Raw genomic sequence first — 27,310 nt, forward strand, 5'->3', positions numbered from 1 at the left:
AAAAAGGAAAATCACAGCCTTTGATTATTAAATATGAAAGGAATCAGATCCATTCTGTCATGACTGGGTGTCCAGTTGGTTACTGAGTGGTTAAGGTGTCTATTTAACAGACTCGGAATACACATCTAGGCCTTTTAGGCGAAAGCGACATGGCAATGTCTTCAAAGGGAACTATTCCGGTAACATTCTGCTGTGCAAAATGCAAAAATGCACAAAGAGCAAGAAAAGCATACCAAGAACCATACATAATTCAGCATATCAAAGACCAAGTGTTCGTCCCCTTTTCTTCACTTGCACACTTCCCTGTTCAAGCTTCACGACATTCTTCAGAAGCCTTAGCAAATTAAAATAAGACACTCCACACACTGAAGGTCAAATGAAAAAGTACCTTTCCTTCTGCCAAGAAGGTCTCACACCCACTGTGGGCAGCAAACCTCTGAGGTCCATGAGATAACATGATAAAAATTCAGCGATCAAGCTAAATTAATGTGCAGATAAAGACAGATCTAACTGAGGCTACATTGCTTTTGTGACAAAGGGTATTAATGGCTGCAAGATCGCTGTCATTGGAATGACCCAAGAAATATCGTTGGAGGTAAGGATTCTTGCCCATAAATGCGGGAATGCCACAGCTGCACCACAGAGATACTAAGGTGGATACCATGACCTTCTGCTTTCTGGACTCAAGGCAAAAAGATTAGAGAGGATGCACTCAGATACCCCCAGATTCACAAAGGACAACCTCTGGGAATCAATCACACATGAAGCATAAATCCTAACATATGTCAGAGGGGCTGTTTATTTATTTAGCTGACACTTTTCTTCAAAGCAACTTACAATGTATGGCTACTTACAATTATTGACCTATTTATACAGCTGGTAATTTTACTGAAGTAGTTAAAGGTAAGCAGCTTGCTTAAGGGTACTACAACTAGAGGTGGGACTTAATCCTGCAAACTTTGGGTCCAAAAGCAGCAGCTCTAACCACTACACTACCAGCTGCCCCATTTCACAAAGAAAAAAACATGAAACTCTGATTTACACCTGTGGTACTGTATAAACCCATGGCAGAGCATACACTTTCCAAACCACTGGGTTCAGAATGGCAGGTAAAACTCAACCATGTCTGATCGTAGAGGTAATACCACGATAAACAAAGTTTGGGGCACGCACAGTAGAGACAGCCAGCTGAAACAGCCATTTTAAACATAATTGCACAAAAATTAAGGTGTGCCGATGAAAGTGGAGAAAATATTTAACCATTTCTGTTTTTTAACCAAATTAAATGTGAAATCTGAACCCATGGAAGCCTCATCATTATAAGTATTTCTTAGCGTTTACTATCCATGTGAAGGTATCACCTGGAAAAATTTCCACTCCAGATAAAAAAAAAAAAAAAAAAAAAAAAATGTAGGCACACAAAGAGACCACAAGAAGAGCAAATGTAATGAGAGACAATTAGGCGGCGCTTCCTGGAGAGTGCTGACTCACCCAATTACCTGCCAGATTCACATTCATGAATGGTTGTGAACTGCGCTACACGGGTGCCACGCTCCCAGGAAATCAATCACCGCACAAACAGGAAATTTCATTTTCACAGACACAAAGCCATGCCAGCAAGGCCCCGCAAGCACCAGCGCAGGGAACAAATATGATCATGATGAGGATGACAAACATGACTGGGGGGAAGAGTGTAATGAGGATTTGCTCAGTGATCAAATTCCCTTCTGAGGAAAAAAAAAAAAGTTTTAATCACTTGTTTAAATATTTGTGCGTGCTCTTTTTAAAAGATACAACAGAAGGTATCCTCCTCCGTGTTTCTACCTCCAGTTAAATGTCCCTTCTCCAGTTTACACTGACATTTACATTTATTTGTTTAGCAGAAGTAGGGGGCATGGTGGCGCAGTGGGTTGGACCAGGTCCTGCTCTCTGGGATTTGAGTCCCGCTTGGGGTGCCTTGTAATGGACTGGCATCCTGTCCTGGGTGTGTCCCCTCCCCCTCCAGCCTTATGCCCTGTGTTGCCGGGTTAGGCTCTGGCTCCCCGCGACCCCGTATGGGACAAGCGGTTCGGACAGTGTGTGTGTGCGCGTTCAGCAGAAATGTTTCTCCAAAGTGATGTACATCTCTGAGAATGATAGCAACACACAATTCTAGAGTGGGGACAGCTGGTAGCATAGTGGTTAGTGCTACTGCCTTTAGCCCTAAAGGTTGTAGGTTCAATCACCCTCTCTGGCTGGAGTACCCTTGAGTAAGGTACTTACCCTGAATTGCTCTGGTAAAACTACCCAGCTGGGTAAATGACTGTAAGCATGTAATAATTGTGACCTTAACCTTGAAAGTCACTTTGGAGAAAAGCATGAGGTAAATGTACACTATTGCCATATGAACCAGAGAGGGTTCTTTAAATTATTAAACAGATAACTGTATTGACATCCCTCTTAATAGAAGGTGCTGTTCTTGCTTTCAAACCGAGGTTTAATTCTGCTGCTGACATCAGGGACTAGTGGCTCAGTGGATTTGTATGATTGTCCTTGGACGTTCTAAGGGGCCTGAACAATAGAACTGCAGTTCAACCTTGACATGTAAACAAAACCTTCTTTTTATTATGTCTTGAAAAGCAAATATGAGCTCACTCCACAAAAGGACAAATGCCAGTGTCAATGTGTGTGCCCACGCCGTCTCGCTGCTGAAAAAGCAGGCACATTTTCACTCGGCTGTGCCTGGATGTCTCAACGCCAAAAATAAAGTCTTTCAGGAAGACAAGATGCCAGAGAAGTCTATGAAGACTTGGCAGTCTTTGTTGCAGTGAAAACCAGATTGCTCCAACTGTCCTGAATATCAAAAGTATGGGAAAATCAAAATACACTAATACAACAAGTTTCTCAAGCAACAATCCTTCACGGTAAAACCTAAAGATCTGTCCCTAACTCACTTGTCAAAATGTTACTCATGCAGTTACGTATCACTGCATTCGAGTGGCACTGTCTCTTCTGTTAGGGAAAACGTAAAAGACCTTTTAGATCGTTCAAGTCACCCTATCCTTAAGGGGTCTTAGTGTGATTTATTACCAAGAATGAGACACAATGGTGAATACAGTGCATCTGTAAAACGTCAAGATGACAAAAAGTCCAAAAGTACCTGCAATAATATGTATTCATTACAAAGTATTGTGTATACATTTTGATTTACCCTGAAAACTGTGTGCGACATTAAACAGCTTTCCCAAGAGATCATGTTTTCTTTTTTTTTATATACATTGTAAATTTAAGATGGGAGCTTGAAGGGCAAATGCCTTCTGTGGACCAGAGGACTGTAGATGCGTAACCAAGAGGAAAAGATGCAATAAAAGGAAGGCTAGAGGACATGTTCCCTACCACAAATTGCTCTCAGCATTTCCTCTTGTGCAGAAAGATGAGTGAGTGCTTCCTAAAGCAATCAGTGTGCTAGGAAATCATTTCCAGTTTTTCAACGATGAAAAAACAAATGAAGGAACTGAACATAATCAGATAAAAACAAGTTTCGATACATGTGTTGAGTCCATACCCTATCTCTTACAGCTTGATCCCTGACCTCCCACTCATGTAAAAACACAATCACACTAAATGCAAATGCAAGCTGCAGTTGTCCAGAAGTTATTTTACTTTGACTCAACAAGAAATTTTAATGCATTCAAAGGGACCATGAAACAATTTGACAGATTGCAATACAAACCTGTGGAAACATCACTGCTGTGCATGGGGCAGCTGGTAGCATAGTGCTTAGAGATGCTGCCTTTGAACCCAACAGTCACAGGCTTGAGTTTCACCTCCAGCTCTAGTACCCCTGAGCAAGGTACTTACCATAAACTTGCTCCAGTAAGAAATTATCCCGCTGTCTAAATGGGTAAATAAATGTATATAGCCTAATATTGTGAATTGCTTTGAATAAATGCATCAGCTACATCAAAAAAATGTATGTATGTCACCATTAGTGAAGAAGATTTTGGTGGGGAGAGGGTTTAACCCACAGAGGGCAAAGAGAGAATAGATGCACTGGTACCAACAGCTTTAACTCATTTTTCTATAAAGACTGAGAGTGAACTGGCTAACATCTCTAATATGTAACTGCTAAGACAACCATCTAGTGTCCATCAGCTATGCAGAATCCTAACATTCATTGCAGGGGATTGGAAAGAAGCAAGGAAAACAGCTTTACAACAAGATGTAGACAACACTTCTGCTGAAACTTCCTGCGCTGCTGAATCGAGCTGCAAGGAAAATCTTAAATATAAAACCAATGAGAATGAAGATACTTCAGGACACTAAGTCAGACACTGATGGTTTTCTGTTACAGGTACAGATGCAGCATGCTTTGTGTCCTATGCTTCTGGGATAGGCTCCCGGAAGTTATTGATAATGGGTGGATTTATCTATTCTTTGCACTGCAGAAACATTTTAATAGGCACATGACTGAGCAACTTAATTGGAAAAAGGCAAAATGAGGAAGATGCACAGCATGTGCCAGGACATCAGAGACATTGTGTTTCAGTTCAGTCTGATTTCAAATCTCTGCCAAAGTCATCTAAAGTATCCATGTGTCTCAGAATGCGAGCTGACAGCTCTGGAAATTGCTCCAAATGTTGCTGCCAGATAACAAAAGTTACCCAGAAACACAGAAAGATATGTGTGAACTTCTCATGCTGAGATTTATTTAAGGACTGCTACAGTTTTAAAGGCTTTAAGCACAATTACACTGGTTTTTTTCAATCCACCCCACTGTGGTATGTCTTCAATGCACCGTTCCCTACACAGTGTACTGTACAACCCATTTCTTGTAACATTAAGATGTGACATTTCAAATGCAATAAAGTGATACTGTGCTGTCCACAAAGTGCAATGAACCAGAGGCTCTTCAGGTTGGAGAGGGCAGCTTCTGACATTAAACGCCGTAAAGGGGAGGAAGCGAAGCGGTGACGGTTTATGGAGGTTCAGCGGAGGGGGCACTGGCTACAGGTATCATGGAACTGCAGGTAAGGCAAAATGAGCTTTACAAAAAAACTGGCCTTTGTGCTTTTGATTTCAGAAGAACCTGCCACATCTGCTATGGTGAAGACTGGCAGCACTGCAGTACTAGCCCGAGACAGAGCCAATTAAGCCAGCAAAGATCGTTTTCGCAAATGCTGCTGTTGACAGCCTAAAACCTATTCCTCTCTTTAAAAATGGTTACAAATCAATCGCCAGTATCTCAAACTGGGTTCCGAGAGCAGTTTTTATCAAGGCCCATTAAAAGCTCTGTGGTAGAGACTCTCCACAGATACACCGGCAAAGCCGGGGTGGGGGTGGGGGGTCTGGTGTGACTGCCTAGAAGAGACCAACCACGTTTGTGGGAGCACTCCCCCCCATGCTGTCATCACACAGATTGGTTTCCTTGGAGCCGCTGGGAGATGGACATGATGAAGTGGCCACTGCACTATTCATGAGCTCTGTTCAAGATTAATATGGAGAAAGAGCCTTGGAGGAAACAGCAGTACTCAGAAAAAAGGTCCTCTTGTCTCTGGGGCTTCTCCTCTTCCCTGGTTCTCGGGCTAGAAACAGAGCTAATTCAAAGACTTTTTCTTTTTCCCTTTTCTGAGTGTCATCCCAGGCTGTGGACACATCACACGCTCCATGATACCTTGTCTCGGTGCTGATGCCGAGACAGAGCAGTAGCAGAAACGGCTGTAGCGGCAGGGTGTGGCATCGCCTCGGGGGGGGGGGGGGGTTGTTGTACAGAAGAGACGGCGCTGTGAAAAGAGGACCTGGACTGCTTGACAGAGCCCACTCTGGAGTAGGAAATGTGCTGCTTTGATCCACTGATCTGCCAAGGGATGGGGATGCTATGGAGGGGGGCAAACCAGAACATCAAAAAGCAAAACAGGAAAAAGAAAAAACAAAGGTGCCAAAAATGAGCTAAAATCTACTCTAGCGCTTTGACAAAAAAATAAACCCAATGGGTAGGTATCCCTTCCAAATATTTAGAAAGGTAAAACTCCTTTAATTGAAGGAATGACAGATTATTTTACAAGAAAAATGTAACAAAGTGTTATTTCCTTGTAAACCCAAGAAAGCTTGGATTTCTCCATGAAGATATCATTAGTTATAGGTAGAAAAGTGGCTCTTCTTGGATGCAGAGATCGTCCTCAGTAACGTTACCATCCTATTAGATCTAGGTTCAGACAACCATGTGTTGGCAGTTTGAGAAATCATGCTCTTTGTTGCTTCCAGTGTCAGTAATCATCACTGTGATTACAGAATGAATTTCACAACTGCATCAGTGATAAAAAAGCACACAAGAATAAGAACATTTTCTGTCATGCAAAGAAGACCCACTGAACTGAAGATCCACTGGATTCACTGGATTCAGGAAGCCATTTATACTCTCGTGCTCTGTCATTGATCCAATGTAATGGATCGATCGATCCACTACATTGGATCAATGACAGAGCACGAGAGAATAAATGGCTTCCTGAATCAATCAGCGGTAAGAAGTTCTCACAGCACAAGGAACGCTTTTCATTTTAATTTCTCATTGGATTGTGCTTCAGATATGTCAATGTGTCAATAGAGGCTCTAGAAACCCACACCAACGGTGGAGTGTTGCCAAGGGGTGAGAGGTCAGGCAAGGGCTTTGTCACTTAGTAAGTGAAGGATGGGGAGCAGGTCCCCTTCCAGTCCTGCTCTGCGCTTTCCTGAGATTCATCACCCAACTGCTTCTTTCCAGACCAATGAAGTAATTACAACACAAAATTGCATTGTAGGAAGAATGCTGGCCCTGACGGTGATAGTGAAATTGGATTTGTATTTTGGCATGAAGCACAGCATCCCAGGAGACGGCACTGAGGGAAGAGCATATGGGGCAAGAACAAAGATGCACATGGCAGATCACAGACAAAATCCCCTAAACTTCAGGATATTGGCATTAAAAATCTGGACTGATTTACTCCCCAGTGACACATGTGGTAAGCATGTACAAGGCAGACACAGATGGCCTCTTGACAAGCATGTCGTAGAGTTAGTGAGGCCACCAGCTAATGTGTCAGTGGGCTACCAACAAGCCCGATGTCTATGGAGGGCTGACAGGACCTGCTGTTAAACTCGATATCGACTTTGGATTTTGGCTGCGCAACAATGCCGTCAGTGTTTGGGTTAGACAATCAGTCTCTTAATGACACATTCCAGTTTCCTGACACATATAATTGTGCTCACAGCACAACACCACATTGCCCAGGGAGCAAAGTTGTTCCCCCGCTGCTTCCAGAGCCGAAGCCGCAGACATCACTGCTGTGCCAAATCAGTGACGGGAGGGATTCTGACGCAAAACCCAGCTCAACAGGTGAGATCCTCAGAAACACAAAGGAGAAACACTAAAATGGGTGCGTTATTTTGATTTTGGGATGTAGGGTTAAAGGAAGTCAGAAGGGACGAGCGACTTTGTTTCGGTGAGACTGGGAAGCACAAAGCAGGTGAGTTAGAGAGAAACAGATGTTGAGGGACGGGGTTCTCTCTTCATACCATATCGTGCTGAAGAGGAACACTCTGTAGATCTAAAGCCCTCGGCGAGCTGCTCTCTCCTGCAGCAGAGTTATATATAGCATGAAGCATCATCTGCAGTTAATCTTCAGTATGAAAGAGGGGATGATTGCTGGCACGTGGGAACAGCCTCACACCCTTGACAGTCCAGTGAAGAAGCCTCAGATCCATGCTTCCTCAGAATAATTATTTTCTTGACTGTCCCCTATTACATTAATCAAAGAAAAGTGTACACTTATCTAACTGGATATCTAATATACATAAGATAAATTTCTCCATTTTCCCTTCCTCTGAACTGCAGAGCTTTTCAACCCAATACTGTACTTTCAGAAGTGAAATCAGTAACTAAATGTCATAAAAGGGCACAAAGACAGAAGATGATGTTAGAAGATGAGCTTTATGTATTTTAAAGTTATTTAAAGTCTTATTTTTCATACTACCACCTTTTACAGGGATCACATGAATATTTATTCTGTCAGTTTTAGGTCAAAGTGATGTAATTATGCAAAAAGAGCTTTACGGATCATATTTGATGAGTAGAGAATTTTTAATATGCAGTTACTATCATGTTTAAACTTGACATAATTTATATCACACAGTATTTATATAAGTTGATCTTCTCGTTCAAGACATAAGAATTATTAAAACCTCTAAGGTTTTTTTGAAGCAGTGATGAGTTCAGATCAGGTCATACAATAGTATCCCTTTTTCTTGTACACAGTAAAAAAGAAAATAATCTTGCATGTAATTTGCAGAAGACAAGCATATTAGAAAAAAAAAATCACACCTTCTCAGTGTTATCAAATATTTGGAAATGGTAACTTGTACTATATTAGCACCTATGTAGTTGGCAGTGGTTTCTTCTGTTCTGAGTTAACTCATTAGTTTTGGGACATTTGGCTAAAACTACTAATTTCCTCAATCTCCTGCAAATTACATGCAAGATTATATTCTTTTTTTTTTTTACTGTGTACAGGAAAAAATGCAGGCTATATAACTAATGTCGTGATCATAAATTGCACCAGACCTCCTTTTTTACCCTAAACCAACTACATATAAATTTCAGTTAAGTGTAATGGCCTCTTGTGTTTCCTCAAAAAAAAAAAAAAAAAAAAAAAAACAATTTTTGATGTATTTTCTGACAGAATAGCTGTCTGTAGCACAATTTACACCTATGAGTCCATCTACAGCTACACTACTCTGTAGAACAATTCAGGATAAATACCTTGGTCAAGGGTATTACAGAAGCAGCAGGGATTTTTAATTCAGACCCTTTGCAAAGCGGTTTCTCTAAGAACTACACCACCTGCTATCCCTGCCTGTGAACAAACTGAAAGCGGAAAAGGCCGAAGTAGAAAGCAACTCTCCTAGGATCCGATCATTTGGCAAAAAAAATCTTCCTGTAAATACAATCCCAAGAAATGAGTTGGTGGCTGAATAATACCAAAAATGTTTTCACTAATATTTTGTAAATGAGAAGCACCCCAGACTACAGACAAGAGCTTTCTGTCTTCATGCTAGCGCTAGAGGAACACTGGTAAAATAGCCAGTCTGTTTTACGTGACAGAGAACCCATCATATTGTATGTGCCTTTGACCATCTCCTGCAGGGCATGATGCTCTAATTACATAGAAAAATCATTTCTCATTATGATTTTACAAGCAGATGCATATAGTATAATTTTGAAAGTTTCAATTACTAATATTCTAACCACAAATAACTGACATTATGTGTCTCTGAACTCAGTGTGATCAATTTTTTAAATTAAACTCTGCTCAGAAATAAGACCATGAATATTACACAGAGCTCTCTCGGAACGCTTAGCTTGCAGGAAACCGATAGCAGATTAAATTTTGCCATTGCTACAAAAAGCAGGTCAATCAATAATCCAAAGGCAGTCACTGAAGGAAGTGGGAAGGTCTTACGCCGGCTCTGAATGGCTGAGAGCATTCAATGAAGTTGCAATCAAGCCGGAAATGACTTTTTGCACAAAGGAACATGACGCAGAGTCAAAACTGCTTTACATGCTTTAGTTAGTGGGAAAAAGTGTAGCGGGCATAAATGCATTTTTTAAAAAAAGAAGATGAAGAGAACTTGTAATATTCAAGCTGTTTAATATTACAGAAAAAAATATGCATTCTTTCTTGTTTTAGAGATGAATAAAACACTCTTGGTGATCTATTGTGGGATTTGTATCTAATCAAAGCCTTCAGCTTACATGTATGCCAGTTTTGGGTATTTATTATATAATGAAATAAGATTGATCTTGACTTGAGTAGTCATATGTAATATGTAATATTTATCATGTGCCCACAGTATTCGTGTTGCTACATCTTCAGCATTTCTGTGGTCTCTGCAAACATCTACACAATTTCTCAACATTTCAGCTTTCTCAACATCTTAGCTTTCCAGAGTCTAACGGTCAAAACAATTTACATTTACCTTGCTATCTCAAAGTACTGTATTAATAACAGTCCTCTGAAGGACATACAGTGTATGCATGGTACAGCAATGGGTAGTGCTGTCGAACATCACCTGGGTGGTAGGAGAGGACATGGGTTCGATCTTGACTCATTCTGTGTGGAGTTTGTATGGGTTTCCTCTGGGTTCTCCAGTTTCCTTCCACAGTCCAAAAACATGTTTTCAAGTGAACTAGTGTCTAAATTTTCCAGTGTTTGTGTGAGCGAGTGTGTTTCACTGGTGTATAGGTGAGTGACTCATTGTATGTAGTGCATCTAACATTGTAAGTCACTTTGCATGAAAAGGTGTGGGCTAAATGAATAAATAAAATACTCCATATCCAGTTTTACCTCTACTCCTCCTCTACATGACATCCAGACAAGACAGGAATGGAAACTAGCGGGAGGCAATGAGAAACTACACACTGACCCTCTCGATGACAGGACTCAGTGCGTAACTGGACATTGTGTCTGACACCTGACAGTAGGAAACAGAAATAGTGAACAACTGTACAACCCAAAATGTTATTTCCATTGTGGGGCAGATGCATTTGTCCATCGTGTATTACTGTATTATAGTTCCCATTTACTCTTTCATTAATATATATGGGAGGAAAGCCTTGCAGTATGCTGTAATGTACAAAAACTTGAGACTGGGGGGAAGGAGGCAGGAGGATTATGTGTGAATCGATCTTATTCAATTTGTTTGTAAGGAGTGTTCTTCTCACATAGCGACACAGATCGCTGAAGAAAGGACCAGAAAAGATATTGCAATAACAAAGATTAAAGGTTAGCTATACCTTAAATTACTACAAGAACTATACTAGGTAGTAATGCTATAAAGCAAGCCAACTGGCCATGGAGGAAAGGAAAACAAAAAATCCCAACCAAAAGGCAAGGGAGGAAGGTAAAACTCAGTGGATGCCTACCCCTTCTGGGCATTCTAGATTGAAAAAGCATGTGCCTGTAGTAACAGCTAACAGGAGTAAACTTATACAACTATTTATGACTTTACTAGAGCCAAGAGAATCATTTATGACACTATGTTCACAAACTTAAAATAGTGGCTTGCCAGTCTAATCAATGAAGTAAATTCACAAAGTGAACCTATAGGCCAAAGTACAACATGAAGATGTTTAGTGAGCCTGTAGCCCCTGACATGAGGAATAGCATATCTTTTTGGAACCCTCTTCCCTATGCAGTTACTGCTCTTGAATTCAAAAGGGTGAAAAGCAACTCTTTAGCACAGAGGTCAGAGCTCCCAACTGCTACCAGTACCATGTGTCTTTGAGCTACAGACACTGTTTACAGCAGAATGAATAAAAGTATGGAGAGTCACCTCACTCTAAATTTATGGAATGATGACTTCTTACCCCTGAGAGATTGACTCAGTCCACACAAAACTCAGACAACCCAATCACTATAAGTTCCTCAAAGCAATCATACTTTATAATTCCATTAATGATATGAATATTTATTAATATCTACATTTATTCATTTAGCTGATGCTTTTCTCCAAACCATCTGACAATGTCAAGGTACTTAAAAGTGTTTACCAAATTATACAGCTGGGTAGTTTTTTTACTTCAGCATTTTAGGGTAAGTGACTTACATATGGGTACTACAGCGGGAGCTCAAACCTGCAATCTTTGGGTCCAAAGGCAACCGCTCTAATCACTACACTACGAGCTACCTATGATAGAGGAACATGGCCTTGATGATGACTTCATAGATTGTTGAAGTTCATCTGATGGCCTATAATAAAGTTTAACTGTGATTATGAGCTCTCCCAACACTGAAACACAATACTAGTGGCTCTTTTAAAGAACATCTCAACTTGCTTGCGCAGTGTTAATATCTCTTGTCTTGTCTGAAGAAATTCTTGGATATCAATGACAAGATGCTGAACATTGCACATGTTAATGGGATGAATTGAAATTGTCATCAATCAACACTGAACAAGGGTTTAATTCTAAATTTGTTTTAGTGCAGTTCTGTTAAAAATAAAGAAAAATATTACAATGTTTTTCAAAGTTTTTATTTATTAGATGTATTTTGTATATATTGTAAATATTTATTAGATGATATATCTATAAATAAATTGAGAGAAGTGTATTATTAATCTTTTACTGTGTAGGTAACACAAAAATTTGAAAATGACCAGAGGATGAAAAACAATGCAAATTCTTATGGGATAAATCAGTCAAGAACTAACAACTGACACTTAATAAGAGGTTGCGGAGATGGAGTGTTTTATTATTTTCAGTCATTTCAAATGTTTTAAGCTTTTCTTGATTCTGATTTAGGTGTGAAAATGCCTTCGGATTTATGAACAAATTGAGTTATAAATAGTGTTTCATTCCCTATTGTGTTTATGAGGTGAAGAGCCAGTGTACCGAGAAGGTAAGCAGTCTGCGAAAAACAGAATGCCCTTAAGATGACAAAAACATATTGACCATGGTAAAAGTCTTTCTTGCTCTTATTTGACCTGAAGTGAGTCCTTGTTTTTTTATGTCTTTCAGCAGGTCAACACTGTGCTTTGAGGAGCAGTTAGTACAAATGAAACAAGGTCACCGAGTTCTGCAGTCTTTCAAAAACAACTGAACTTCTCCATTAAAACATTTCACTTAAAAGGGATGTGAAACCAAAAACATTGGATTCATGTAATTTGCCAGTTTAGCGCAAAAGATCTTTACAGTTGGTAGAAATAACTGACCACATGTGAGGACCCTTGGCTTGCAACTCAGACCCTTCTGAAGGACATGTGCATTTTTAAGAGAAACCATACTGAAATCACTGTAAGACATAAACTTACTACAGCTTGTTACGGCTCTATACATCCCCTTACCTCCTGCTGCATCCTTCTCCTCCTCCTCGATGCTGCTCTTAATGCTGTCATACTCCTCATCGATGCTCTGGTTGCCACGGATCTGGCTGAGCATGCGGCGGGCCCGCTGAGTCAGGCCCTTATGGATGAGCCAACGTGGACTATCTGGCAGGAACAGGAATCCGAAGAACTGGAGTGCTGCTGGCACCACGGACAGGCCCAGTATATACCTACGGAGATTTAGAGAAGACTGACGGACCACAGCTCAACAGCAGGAGAAGTTCATATAATTCATTTGAAACTGAACGGGCAACAGGGCAAACTGGCACACTTCCTTTCACTTTCCCTACCAGCAGATGCCCCAGCTCCATGGAACCCCCTTGTTGTCAGTCTGACATTTAATCATCTGGCTGAGGTAGTGGGATGGAAGGAGAAGAGACAATTACACTGGCAACTACCCAGACTTCACTTTACTTGTGCTACCATTAATTGGTTCTGCTGTGAAGCAGCTTTTTAAAGACCCAGATGTCCAGAACCTTCAGAGAATGGGAGGGGCAAAGCTAAGCAATACAGTTCGTGTCAGATTCATTTAGCTATTTCAGGGCCTGCGGCTTCAAAATAAAAACCCAAAATGATGCATTAGGGTATCATAGCCCATTATAATGGAGATTATTTTTTTTTAAATGTATTACCTCTTCTATGCAACAGCCTAAAAAGCTTGTAATTGGCTTGAGCTTATTGAAAAATATCATTTTAATATGTCTCTGCCGTCACTTGGGGGTTATGGGAAGAAGATGACAGCAAGGTTAAATTAGACAGAATAAATTTAATGTACAACAGTGAGAGGTGTTTTCTGTAATACAGAAGGTGATTCATAACTGAAATTTATGCTGCCTTTGGACAGACCTTTTCTGTGTATAAGTCGGTTACTGGGCATGTCTGCATTTTTGTGACCCCTGACCTCTTCATTTGTAAGGGACCCATAGAAACAACAAAATACTGTAACATTTCCAGTCTTTATTGACTATCTGAACAAAATTCTGACCTAGACCTGGTATCAAAACATTACGAAACATATTTTAGACAAAAATATCTATTTATTATGTATTACCTTCAGCTTATCTTTAAAAACAGACTTAATTCTGCAACAGAAAATCCTATAAAATAGCATCATAAATATCACAGCACACTGCTGTTTTCTTATAACAACACAAACTCCACATGGATTTGTCAGATTGATTCATTGGTTCTAGTCCTAGTGTGGATCTGGGCGGAAACTGTGTGGAAGGTAGACTGAGTGATACCGTTTTTACTTCCAATATACGCAAACAGCTCCATCCCATCAGATGCCTTTATGCATTTCATATGTGTGTTCTCCACAGAGACCATCAACTCATAAGCCTTTACCTCATACAGCTCTTTTTGCTTTGACTGTAGTCTCTTTGGAGTAAGACGTCAGTAGACGACGAACATAAAGAATGCGTATATCTGTTGCAGCAACACTTTTAACCCCCAAAACAGGACTTTTCTCCAATAGATTTTGATCTTTTCTCTGTGTCAGATTTCTGCTTTGACCCTATCCATCGCTAAATTATCTTACCTGGAATCTTCCGGAATTACAGCTATACTTCTTGTTTGTAAAAAACAGCTGTAATACTTATTAGAGGAGAGATCAGGTTTGCTAAAAGTCTGGTTCTTCTAGGAACGCCTTGGGGTTCCCCCAGAGGAGCTGGAGGAGGTGTGCGGGGAGAGGGAAGTCTGGGGGGCTTTGCTTGGACTACTGCCCTCGCGACCCGGTCCCGGATAAGCGGAGGAAGATGGATGGATGGATGGATGGATGGATGGTTCTTCTATAGAGCAGTTCCAAATTCAAAACTCAATTTATAAAACAATTACCGTTTCCTTCGTATGCTCTTCAATCACACTTAGGGTAAACAAAAATACAAACTACTGTACACATAGAATATTAAACAAAATTTCAATATGTTACATTATGTTGGCACAGCCTTAGATCACCGGTTATTTTTACTGCGCCATAACAGTATTACTTTTGCCAATTTTGTGAAAGACAGTCACTAAAGAGGGGGCACAGTGGTGCAGCGGACTTGGCTGGGTCCCGCTGTGTGGCGGGTCTGGGGTTCGAGTCCTGCTTCGGGTGCCTTGCCGCAAACTGGTGTCCTGTCCAGTGTGTGTCCCCTCCCCCTCCAACCTTACACCCTGCGTTAGGCTCCAGTTTGCTGCGACCCGACTCAGGACAAGTGGCTTCACACAGTGTGCGAGTTACTAAAGATGAAGATCTTAATTATAAGTGTAGGTAATTTTCAGACAGCAAAAACAAATCTTCAAGTAGCTGCTACAATAAGCATTTCAGACATCTGTGTTCATTTCACAACAGATGTTTTCCGACACCTCGTGCAAATTAAGACCTTGTTCGTACCTCCAGCCGCCACGGTGCAGGTAGCTGAAGGCCCCGACAACAAGGCTGGCGATGAACTGGCCACCAGTGATGAAGAGCGTGTTAATGGTGACCAACTGGCCACGCAGGTGCGGGGGTGATACCTCAGCAACGTAGACTGGCACCGTCATTGACGCAATACCTAAGGAGTCAGAGTGGCGAGAGAGTGAAGAAGTGTAAGGCACTGACATTTTTACATTACTCATGTCGCATATGTGCACCTTCCCAGAAGCAGTTTCTCCTTTAACATTCACCACAGGACGGTTATGCTGTAGGAGAGCATGCCACAATATTTTCTTAGCAACACTAGTATAAATTCAAAAACTCAGAACAGCCAACACTTTTCATCAGTGTTGTTCTTGTGACTTGATCTCTCTAACTATGTAGCTCCAGCACTCTTATGACCTGGAATTTACGGTAAATGTGCACTGGACTATAATGTCTTTGGATACCACATGTAAGTTCTGTGCTGTCACGAGAACTACTTTCCAACTTGAAACACAGACGGCAAACACACAGACCACACACCAACAGCAGAAGGTGTTCATGGTGCCAGCAGCTCCCATTACTGGTCTGAGGCACAAGGCACACATGACTGTTAGGAAAAAGAATTACACTGCAGGATATTCAAAAATTCATGCCTGTTGTCCCTGCACTCATTTTCTAATATAAATATTCATTACAGTGAATGAATTTTATACAAAAGGGAGCAATTTCTAAAGCAGAAATATTAAGTTGGAATAATAATTTCGGTCCCATCACTACATGAGTTGATATGGACCTAGCTTGCCCTTCTCAGGTTTTATTTTCTTTATATATGGGTCATGTTGTATGATCATGTTATATGTTTGGGACAAGAGCAAGGGGCTGCTTGGTTATGTTCCCACGGACTATCCATGTAAAACAGGAGCTCACTAACTGATCATATTCCACAATATTATGAGAATTTGCTGCCGCAAACAAGAAACATGAGACAACTAGGCATGTGCCAAGGCAGCAGTATGTTTACCACAAATATATGTTTGCGAGCAAACAGTTACTGAAAGCGGTTCCACGCTTGGAACGTCATAGCTTCCCGATGACAGTCTATTAATAGTCTCCATACACCGTTTCCCAGTGAACGACGTACCTGTTGCCATGGGAACACCTCACCGTGTGACTGACACAGAGGTTGATCAATAATCATAGACAAGGGACCAAGCACCTTTATTGATGTTTCATTAGAATTTGAAAACATGGGCCTGGGGTTTGGAGCATGGGAAGAAAATCAAAATAACTGAATTGTAAACACCACAGCTCGAGCGCCGAGTGCTATGCATTGTCAGGGCCCTGAAAACACACATCACTCAACATTTTAAACAGCACTTACTGGCTGCCCACTCTGCTCTTAAAGCCAGGGGTGTGAAATAAGGAAACAAAATTTAGGCTACACGTGTTTTCAGCCGAAAATCTGTATTCTTATACATTAGTAGACTCGTCTACATTGTTATGTTTTACAAAAATGGATTAATCACGTTAAAAAATACGAAAGGTTTTGATAAAGAAGCATTTCTTAAAACCCATTAATTCATTCTGAATGCACCTTTACATTCCCTCTGGCAGAGACAGAGGAAAACAGCAGCCCTTCCCCTCCTTTCTGTACCAGACCTGAATGAATTCACAATGATTATGAGTAGGGCATGTCAGAGTGAAGGTAATGAGGCACTGTGGCCTGTACCTCCCTTCAGCATGGACCATCTCTGTATATCTGAAATAAAATGCTGAATGTAATTGCAGCATCAGCATTATCGACACAAAAGTGTCCCTGAGCAAATGGACATATAATAATTCCCTGCTGTGAGCGATACTTAGTTGGAGTGCAGTAAGTCAACTAAAAAAAAAAAAAAAAACACAAATATATTCCATCCTTCCATTCAGTGGCAATAACCACTGGTCAACTGCACAGTTGTGGTGAGCTGGTGCCTATTCCAGAAGCACAGGGCATGAGGCAGGATACAACCTGAATGTCCATCGGCGATGTAACCAGGGGCCACTGAACATTTCAGGACTTTCAGCATCAGTCATCTTCACCTTGGTGACCTTAGTCCACAATATAATACTGCCCAAACCAACTCTTTTAGATGCCACTCTACCAACCAGATCACTCGAGTTTCTACATTGAAAAGCTTGGTTTTCTTGGGTCATCTTAAACTCATCTAGGCTTCTGAAAATTAACTGTAACTTGTTGGTACAAAGCAAAACTGCCCAAGTTTTGTGATCAACCAAGACACCTAAGGAGACAGTTTATCCTTCTCTCAAATACCTTGGCTGCTGATCTAGAGACGTTGTAAACCAAAACAAGTAATAGATTTCAAAGCGGGACGCTGTGCTGACCTACCCTTCCTTTAAACTTACCTGGAAGACGTGACCTGTCCGACCCTCCAACTTCTACTAAATTGCCTGAATAGCCACTTGATCATTCAAGCTGCTGTCAAGCAGCTTACCCAAGCTTTTCATTAGCTTCTTTATGATGGACGGAATCAAAAGACTTTCCTTTCAACACCCTGCTGAATTCAGCTATATCCTGAAACAGACAATGCTGTCGCTGTCAAGTCATCCATGAAGGCTCTTGATGAGTGCAAACACCAGACTTAGTTCGTAGACCTCTATGCTGAATCTCTGCCAACTTCATAAGCATGTTCACAGCAAAGCAAATAGGATCACAAAGAGAGTGCAGCATGTAACTTTTTCCCTTCCCCAGGGTGTGCAATTTGGATGCTACCACTCCTATTGTGACCCTCATACAGAAATTACTGTAGTAATCCAGTAGAAGGCCTTTTATTTTGTTTGTAGGAAGAAATTAACACCACTATTAAATCTCTTGTTCTCACCTACCTTTCTAATTAACTGTGACACCACATCAGTATGCTCTGAGTACTCTGGTACGTTGGGGGTTTCTCCAGTAAAAGACAATGAGAGAAATATTTGTTGGTTTTGTATGATGATATTAGTATATCCTGAAACACCATTGTGTTGTATGAACTAACAGTTCATTATTCAGTGATATCTTCAGTAGCTAACAAAGCTTATTAAAAATATAACAGAGGTTGTTCAATGGCTGTTACATCACGTTTTGACCAAGTAACAACTATAAAGCCAAACACGGTAACACAAGGATGAAATACCTTTTATAGAATAACACTTCAGTGTTTTAATTATTTCTGCAAATTTACATGACCTGGCAGTATAAAAAGAAAAAAAAAAACATTTTCCTAATTTACCAACCAGCTAATACATACGGTTCTTTCAAAAATGATGTTCCTTAAAATACGGAACTTTTAGTCTTTTGTGGTTACGCTTACTGTATCTGTCTTTAACCCAAACAGCTCTGATAGTGATACTCATGACTTTTTCCTTCTTTTAGTTCCTGATTTTGGAGGATAAGATGAGCTGTCTAGAGGAAGTGTACTTCGCTGACACAAGGGATCATATTCTCCAGAAGAGAAAGTGTGGTGAGTCAAACAAAAAACTTCAAACAAGAAAAATAACTACAGCCATCACGACAGCTATTGGATACATTTCAAAGAGGTTGACTTAGAATACGAAAATCGCTTACAAGTAATGTGGTAGCTAAATGCAAATGAGCTTTGTGCTATGATTACAAGCAAAAAAAAAAAATTTAAAAAATCTTTCATTTATAGTCACCTACACTGTAATGCTCACCAGGGGCATACGACCCTCAGGCACCGGCTCCACATCTAGTTAATCAAGCAAAGTATTACAGAACCACAAAGTCAAAACACATTTTTCAGCATCTCCGAAGAGCTTCATCATCATCATCATCATCATCATCATCATCATCAGAGTGCTGCCTACACCTGAGTGTCAGAGTCAGATTTCGAGTCCTTGTCCAAGTCCACATCCAAGTCATCATGTTCATTGTTGTCATCATCTTCACCCTATCTTCACCACAAACACTGTTTACTACTGTAAATAAACTCTGCACTTATGTCCTTCACCAAACATGCCTCCAAATCAATTGCATACACAGACTACTACATTACTAATGTATGAATTCAGATGTATTTTTACATAGAATCAAAACCACACTACAGTAATCCACATTGATTTCTTCCTACTGGGATAACATATCCTGTAAAATCAGATAGAATTCCTAGCTTCCTGATCTTGGGGATAACTGATCACTACAGCTGCTTCATCTTATCTTACATATCAAGTAAATCAAAAACATATTTTCAATTTGCAGGAAACTGGTATGGACATTTGGGATCATATTGCTAGAAACCATCACCAGTACTCTCAAAGTGTAAAGTTTTTCAATAAGTTGGGGAAACTGTGGGAGCTCCAGGAAGATGGGGGACTTGCTGTACTTCAAGTGTGGGGTAGCAGGCTCCTCACACAGATACCCAAACATGAAAAACCTTCTCAGTAACAGGCATCTGTGAAAGAATCTTTCCACCATGATTGCTGAAGAATTTCTGGAGTACCAGAATACCTGTCCTATCAAAAAGGATGCAGAAATCCAGACTTGTGTGCCACACATGGCGATATAAACACAGTATAAAGACTGTTAGAGCTGTAGTTCCAATATCAGATTTACCCATCCATTCTATGCTTACCTCTGAAAGGACAGTACAGCATCCACTGCCATATTCAGACAAATACAGATGCCTCACTTTAACAATAAATTAGTAAGTCACAACCCCCATCTGTTCACAATGTGATTTTAGAGAACATCCAGTGACAACCATCAATGAGACATAGGGACAGGAGATAATTTGTTGGAGGAGTATGGGCTTCTAAGTCTTCCTGTGCAGAATATGGAAGACGTTGCAAAGCTACAGTCTGTCCCGGAAGCCAAAAATAACATTTTTTTTTTTAAAAAAAAAAAAAAAAAAAAAAAAAAAAAAGATCATGTTAATCACAAAGGTTTTTTATATCTTCCATTTTCCCTTCCCTTTTCCATATTTATAACTTTTGAAGTGTATGAATTCATAAATAGTATAAATTCATTATAAATTATATTTCATTTGCATTCATGTAGTACTTGTGGGAATTCATTGTTCATATTCTGTATTATTAAGTGGGTCTGAGGCAGTTGCAGTTAGAATAATCAAATGGAGGACTTGAGCTTTGCTTGCAGAAAATAATTAGAAGAAATCCTGACAGTACTAAGAAGCTCTACAAACAATGAAAAAGGTCATTATGATGGAAAGGGCATTTTTTTAAAGGGCATACAGTTAATCCAATAATAAGGTGTTTCTTTCAGCAAAAATTTTCAGAATTGAAACGGAGTATAGATTGCACCCATACATGTTTTTCTTTAGGCAGCACCTGGAAGTCTTTCCCACCACACTTCGCATGACATGGGTTTTTTGAATTTAATGAGATTCATGGCAGACACGCATTGCCTATGGAGGAGAATGTCTTCTCACATTTGATCCTGAAATTGGTCTGCTTCACGTAGCATTACTGTCCAGGAGCTGAAGCTGAACTTTGCTTCTTTGGACCACGCACACAGACACACACAGAGCACTGGTTATATAGTACTGTTCCTTTGGCAATAGATGGCGCATTTATCAAATCTCAATAATCACTTACCCTGAGCTGGATCACAGTGAACAAGAGCCTATCACAGAACCATTGGGTGGAAGGCAGGCAGTTCACCCTGGACAACCCATCAGTCCATAACAGGGTAGCTACACACAAACCCTTTCACACACTATAGGCAATCCACCTGAACTGCACGTCTTTTGGAAGAACCCACAAAAACAACATGTAAGTTCCACACTGACTGAGCAGGGACTGAACCCACATGCTCTTACACCATCCAGGTGGTGTGAGACAGCAGTCTTCCTAATGTGTCACTGTGAATGCATCCCTTGCTTCAATATTCAATCTGGAAACACATTTGCTTAGCTGATGATTTCCTCCCAGTAATATATTGACTCTTTCGTCACCCGCAATCAGGAATTTAGTCAACATCGAAACTTAAAGTTAAACTTAATTGCAGTTTCTAAAAATATGCTTGCATGTTGACTTTGAAAGGAGAACTACCACAGCATGAAATCATATCAAAGTCATGCTGTTAGGGCCGCAACACCGGGAGTGCCACTTTTTACACCATCTCATCGCCTAGAAACCCCTACAGCGCTGTTCAAGTTAGAGGCTTGCCTTCAATTTCAAAGTCAGCAGTGAATAACAAACCTAGAGCCACAAAAAGCAGAGTATAAAGAAGCATTTGTCATATGATAAACATTTCAGTATTCCATCATAACCCAAGGATATATCCTTGTGAAAACATAAAAGTGGTGCCCTTCATGACTGGTCACCTTGCTTTGTCAGTGTGTTCATGAATTCTCATCTTTCAGGTGCAGTATCAAGGCAGGTATCTTTAGCAGCCTTCAAATAAAGAAAAGCTTAAACTCAGCTTGCTTAAAGGGGGCAGTGGGGAAATAAAGTGAACATAAATTTTTCCAAAAGTTGCTTTTGCTGTTTTTTTAAACCTATGATTTGAATTGGGTTAATCTGAAACAAGCAGGGAAGCAATGATAGGTCAAAAACTTGGATTTAGCAAGGATTTTACTGTTTCTGGAGAAGAAAAAGGCAAAAGCAGATCATCATGGGTCACTTAGCAGATCGGTCACTTAGTCAATTTAAAACAAATTAAATTCCTTCCTGTCTCAAGCAGGCTTGAGATCCTGGAGTGTTTTACAAAGTCATGAAGAACAAACAAAGTTTCTGAATGTATCTTGGTCAACATCACATATACCTCCATATGCCATAACCAGTATGTTTCCACAGGGTCCAATGAGATCTTATAGACATTTATGAACATAACAAATACATAATCCAGCAGAGAAAAAGTATGAAACCAAAAAACTGGCCAGAACAGCAGAGTACTGAAGGCTGTACTTATCTGACGAGGAGGAGATGCAGTGGTTCACAAGGTTATATGACAAGAAATAAAAATGTAACTGGAACAAAACATGGTGAGCACAAGTACATAAAATACACAATGACTGTGGCTTTTTTTTATATATATATTTCCTGTAAAATTCAGTCTGAAAGTAATTACTTCATGTGTCTGTGTATTTTACACAGCATGTTGGAACAATGTCAATGAATGAAAGCACAACTGATCCGAACTCTCAGGTCAAATATAGGCATTTATAAATGGATTCTTTATTGCAATCAGTAAATTGCCTAATTATAAATAAGATTGTCTGCCATACTAGGAATTATTGCTTTCATACTGAAAATTAGAGCCGTTTGATATTTAGTCATTTTTTCTGTCTGTCAGTGTATTTAGATAACAGTTATGTTTCAGTAGTTTTCCAAAAAGATTTTGTAGTTTTTGTTGTGATGAAATTGGCTGTTTATTAATTATTTAGTTAGTCAGCTGACGCTTTTCCCCAGAACAACTTGTTGGGTTTGCACAGATACTTACTTTGATTTACCCATGTAGAGCTCATTCAGTTAGTGTAAATTGAGGGTTAAATATTTTTGATGAATGGTTCTACAGCAGGAGTTTGGATTTAGACCTGGATTCATCGATTGAAAGCTACAATCCATTTACTGGCTAAAAAAGAAGGCGTGTCCTTCGAGCCGGATTCGAACCAGCGACCTAAGGATGTCAGCAGTGGGTTTCCTCTACAGTCCTCCGCTCTACCAACTGAGCTATCGAAGGCACATAGAAACATTAGCGGGGCGTAGGGGTCCTGAATGGACCAATAGGTTTGTCTTGCATTTTCAATAGTTTCTAATATTTTATTGTCATAAACACCTAATGTACAGAGATGTGGCATGATGACCGTAAATCTGGGGGGGTGGGAATCAAAAAACGTGTAACTGATTTCATCCAGCGCTACATTCTAGCGACGAACGCAAATTCTTAAGTAAAAGCACTAACATGCTGACATCCACTCCTCGACTCCGCGTCAAAAACGATTCGACGTTTTCGCGAAATTTAACGCGTTGCCTTTCTTTCCGCACGCGAGGCGCCCTGCACGCTGATTGGCTGCGCAGTACTCGGCACGCGAGGCGTGCGATGACGTCACCTCGGTCCCGGAGCGAGAAGGCTAGAAACGTGATGCGTCACTCGCACGGCCGTTCCCAGCCCGAGATACGGAACACCTAGAAAGTCCTTTTAAATGTTACACGCATCCGTCTCGTTTCGGTCGCATGGAGATTGCAACAAGTAACACAACTTTCAGACAAGCGTTATCTCGCTATAAAATAGTCACCTTACCTAATCCCACTCCAACAATAACTCTTCCGACCAAAAGAACCTCCTTATTAGGGGCCGCGCTTAACACTACTGCTCCGGTGGAGAAGACGGAGCTCGCCAGCAAGATGCATACCCTTCGCCCGAAGAGCCCGTTCAGAAAGCCGCCGGCCAGGGCGGACAGTGCCGCTGCGCCCACGCTACTTGACACCAGTACCTCCTGCCACATGGCACTCAAATTCATCTCCTTCTTTAGCAGGAGCATCGCACCCGAGACCACTCCGGTGTCGTAGCCGAACAAGAAGCCCCCCAGGGCGGAGAACACCACCAGGATGTACACAAACGTCGGCGTGGCATCTCCCTGGAACTGCTTGCGGGCAGCTCGCTCCAGGTGGCCGGAGGAGGCGGCCCCGGTGGCCTGGCTGCTCAGACTGCCGCTGGAAGCAGCCTTGATAAGACTGCGCTCCCCATCATCGGCGGTCTTTCTCCTCTCCCCCATCAGATTGCTCATGCTACGAAGGGTGTAGTCATTGTCGGAAGATTTTCGGGACATAAGGGACAAAAAAAAAATGACACCAGGTCAACCGGAGTTCAAGCAATGTAAAAAAAAAAAAAAAAAAAAAAAAAATGTGAACAAAAGTATCTTTTAACCACGTTTCCAGATTAACAACGGTGTTCTCTTGCACCCCGCTGCAGAAGCGTCCTTTAATGCCTGTGTTTAATGAGGAGTTAGCAATAGGAGCCGGGTGATCATCCCTGTGGTCTCGATCGGTGCGGTGAGCGCTGGTGAAGATGAACGCGGATCCAGGAGGGGCGATAAATACACTAGTATCAGTCTGAGGAGGAGTTCGCTCCGTTCGTCACCGAGGCTTTCGACGTAAAACGGCTCCAACACGCCCACCTCTCTCTGCCGACACCCCGAAATACCCTTCAGTCCACACGCATTGTCTCCAGCGACGGACGGAACAGCGTGACTGACATCCAGTCGGCTTCCGAGTCCGCTTCACACGTGTTCGCTTCCATCATGGAACTGCAAGAAGGAAATAACAAGTGGTTGATGGCGATCTGCGTAAAAAAAAAACATCATGTCTTTTTCCCCTCGAAATTCAGTGATTAAAGTGCTCAGGTTTGTTAGACATCCATTGATTGAATAATAAACGAACTGTTGCCATCCCACGAGAGTGGATGGATGGATGGATGGAAACTTGATCCCGAAAGAAATCGCACAAGGTTACAGCAGCGTACATACGACAACCTGTGTTAGAAAAAAGCGTAGTAACAGAGACGGAAAAAATAGACAAAGGCTGCAATCACACCAGAAGTAAATAAACAAATTAACACATTTTGACAAAAATGTCACAACGCTGGCAGAGAATTTCCTTTAAAAGCCCCAGTTGATAAACTTTCGTTTAGATATGAATGTAGATTTTTATTGCTGATACAAACATAGAAAATGCATTACTGGGAAATATAGTGTTGCAGGTCAGCACATCGCAGTAGCAGATTGCTACCATTAACATACTCACAGTTCTATATATTGTATCAGATAAAGGGAGAGGGAAACTGTTCTAAAGCATATATATCAATGTAAATCGCGCTGAAAGGCATCTGCGAGAAAAAGCTTTTTTTGTCGTCGCTTAAGTGACACATATTTATTACAAGCCTAGAGTCGCCCTCTACAGGCGAAGAGAAGCATGACACCCTGCGGAGCCCCACGCGGGAGAATCACTCGCTGGGTTTCAATTCCTGCGCATCGCAAATTTATTTTAAACTCTTGAATCTCTAATGATAAACTAAAAATAATTTTCCATGAACCACATTCCCAAAGAACTGCTATACTTCAGTCCTCGTTCGCTATTGTTTGTTCTGCACTCTGCGGAAACCCATTAATCACTGTGTTCTCTTCTTGCAGTGAACCTCTTGCGAATGGGGAAACATTCATTAAAGCCTTTTCCCAGTGATTCTATAAGGAGTTGGTCACATAGTCATGGTGACACACAACATGCCTACGAGTTGCACAAGATATAAATGATGAAATTGAAATGAATTAATTGTTAGGAATCATAAAGCAGTGAGAGAGTGCTGGTCAGGTCTAAGTCCATGTATGACATGGCAGGTATCACATAGTAGTTTATGTCATCTGCTGGTTATGTTATCCATGACAGCAGCTCTTCTCTTACTCTGCTAGATGGAAGCACTCTTGCAACATGCTGTTGAATGGATGGGTACCTGCTAATGGATGTCAGGACCCAGAAAGGGTGGTTGAGGGTTTTCTCTTCAACCTGGAATGTCTGACAGTGACACAAGACTTCAGCAGTCTTAATCTTAAAGAAGTCAGCAGTGTGCAAAGACCTTTAAAGTTGGGGCAGTAGGGCAGGCAGAGCCATGGCTTCAGCACAGTGCTATGGTGGGCACAGGTCCATCTAGAAGGGCTGGTCTGGGCAGTGTTCCATCATGGTGTTATGAAAAGGCTCAGGAGAAGGATAGGAACAAGCTCATTCAGGAGGACATGCATGTGTGATTAGGATGGTGAGGATATGATAGCTGGGAGCATGGATGAGGTTCTCCATGTTCTCTTGGGCAGAGCTTTGAAGAGCAAGAGTCTCAGAGTTTAACTTTTGGATGCAAGCAGTCTATGAGGTGAAAAACTCAAAATACACATTGACCCAGGTTACGTCACTGATCATACATCCTGGAGTATTGCAAGAAATATGCATTAAGCAACAGTAGAGGGTGGGATAGCTAATGCAGGATTATTTCTTAAGGACATCATGACAAATTATGGGTGTCTAACTGTGCATGTGCCAGGGGTCATCTTCACACATTAATCCATAACTGCTTGCAGTCTACGGCAGAGAGACTCCAGTGAGGATCCCCAGTGTGTATATTTGGCAGTGCTGTAAACCCACGTTACCTCCGTGTTCTCTATAAGTGGCAAAATGAGCAGCATGGCAGGAAGAGGCAAAGCACCACAGCAGTCTCAAAGGGAGAAGAATACGTATACAAACAGAAGCAGCTGGGTGTTTTACTCTCATTTACTAAACCCGCTCGCATGTGGAAGTGATCATTTACAGCAGATGCTCCATACAGATATCAGATGCAAGTAAATGGACTCGGGGCCTGAATGCTGGTCAGTAAGTGTCATGTAATCCACACAAACTGAACGGCTTGTCACCATGTCCTAAGACGGAGAGAACCATGTTGAGATAATAAAGAAGTCCTCTACCTGATAGCTGTTTTTTTCTCCTCAGCAACCTGAAGTTACCAACCAGTGCAACATAATTAAGAGGTCACATCTGACATCACACAATGAAAATGGTTATGAACGCATCATCATCATGAACTGGTATCATGAAAAAATGCTAAAAATTGAAAGTTGCAGTTAACAGAAAACATTGCATATGCTCTGGAGCAGAACTGCAAGGCTGCACATACGGCTTTGTCCGTTATGGCAGGGAGCTCCACCCTAAGTGAATGACAAAATGTAAATCTGTTCCTTCAGCTACAACTAGTTTGTTTGAACCAAAGTCTGCTAACCAGGAGGGGGATATTCTAGTGGTTCGACCGCATGCTTCGATATTCATTAAATGTCATCATCCAGTGCAGGGTTACAGTGGTCCAGAGCCTACCCGAATCACATGGCCCAAGATGAATTAGGATACATATGAATACTGTATATACATCACACACACATCATCTGAAACCGCTTGCCCCATACAGGGTCGCGGGGAGCCTAACCCGGCAAAACAGGGTGGAAGGGCACACCCAGGACGGGACACCAGTCCATCGCAAGG

At 41.2% G+C, this 27,310-nt stretch overlaps 1 protein-coding gene and 1 non-coding gene across 3 annotated transcripts in view; both read right to left on the reverse strand.

The window, feature by feature from the left end:
• LOC108920761 (proton myo-inositol cotransporter-like) overlaps nt 1–24,568 on the reverse strand; it is a 34,463-nt gene extending 9,895 nt beyond the window's left edge. The window contains exons 1-3 of one of the 2 annotated variants that reach the window (XM_018729781.2): nt 23,541–24,568; nt 15,272–15,431; nt 12,856–13,064 (exon numbers count right to left, since the gene is read on the reverse strand). In XM_018729781.2, the coding sequence (XP_018585297.2) occupies nt 12,856–13,064; nt 15,272–15,431; nt 23,541–24,069 (898 nt within the window). In that variant the 5' untranslated portion in view covers nt 24,070–24,568. The remainder of the gene's footprint in view (nt 1–12,855; nt 13,065–15,271; nt 15,432–23,540) is intronic. The other variant, XM_029247112.1, reaches the window with a different exon arrangement.
• On the reverse strand, nt 22,889–22,979 carry trnay-gua (transfer RNA tyrosine (anticodon GUA)). Its single transcript is given in 2 exon segments — nt 22,889–22,924; nt 22,943–22,979. It is a non-coding gene; the product is annotated as a tRNA-Tyr (tRNA).
• Nucleotides 24,569–27,310: the final 2,742 nt, after the last annotated feature.

Source organism: Scleropages formosus, chromosome 21 (genome assembly GCF_900964775.1).
Source record: "Scleropages formosus chromosome 21, fSclFor1.1, whole genome shotgun sequence".
Lineage (NCBI taxonomy): Eukaryota > Metazoa > Chordata > Actinopteri > Osteoglossiformes > Osteoglossidae > Scleropages > Scleropages formosus.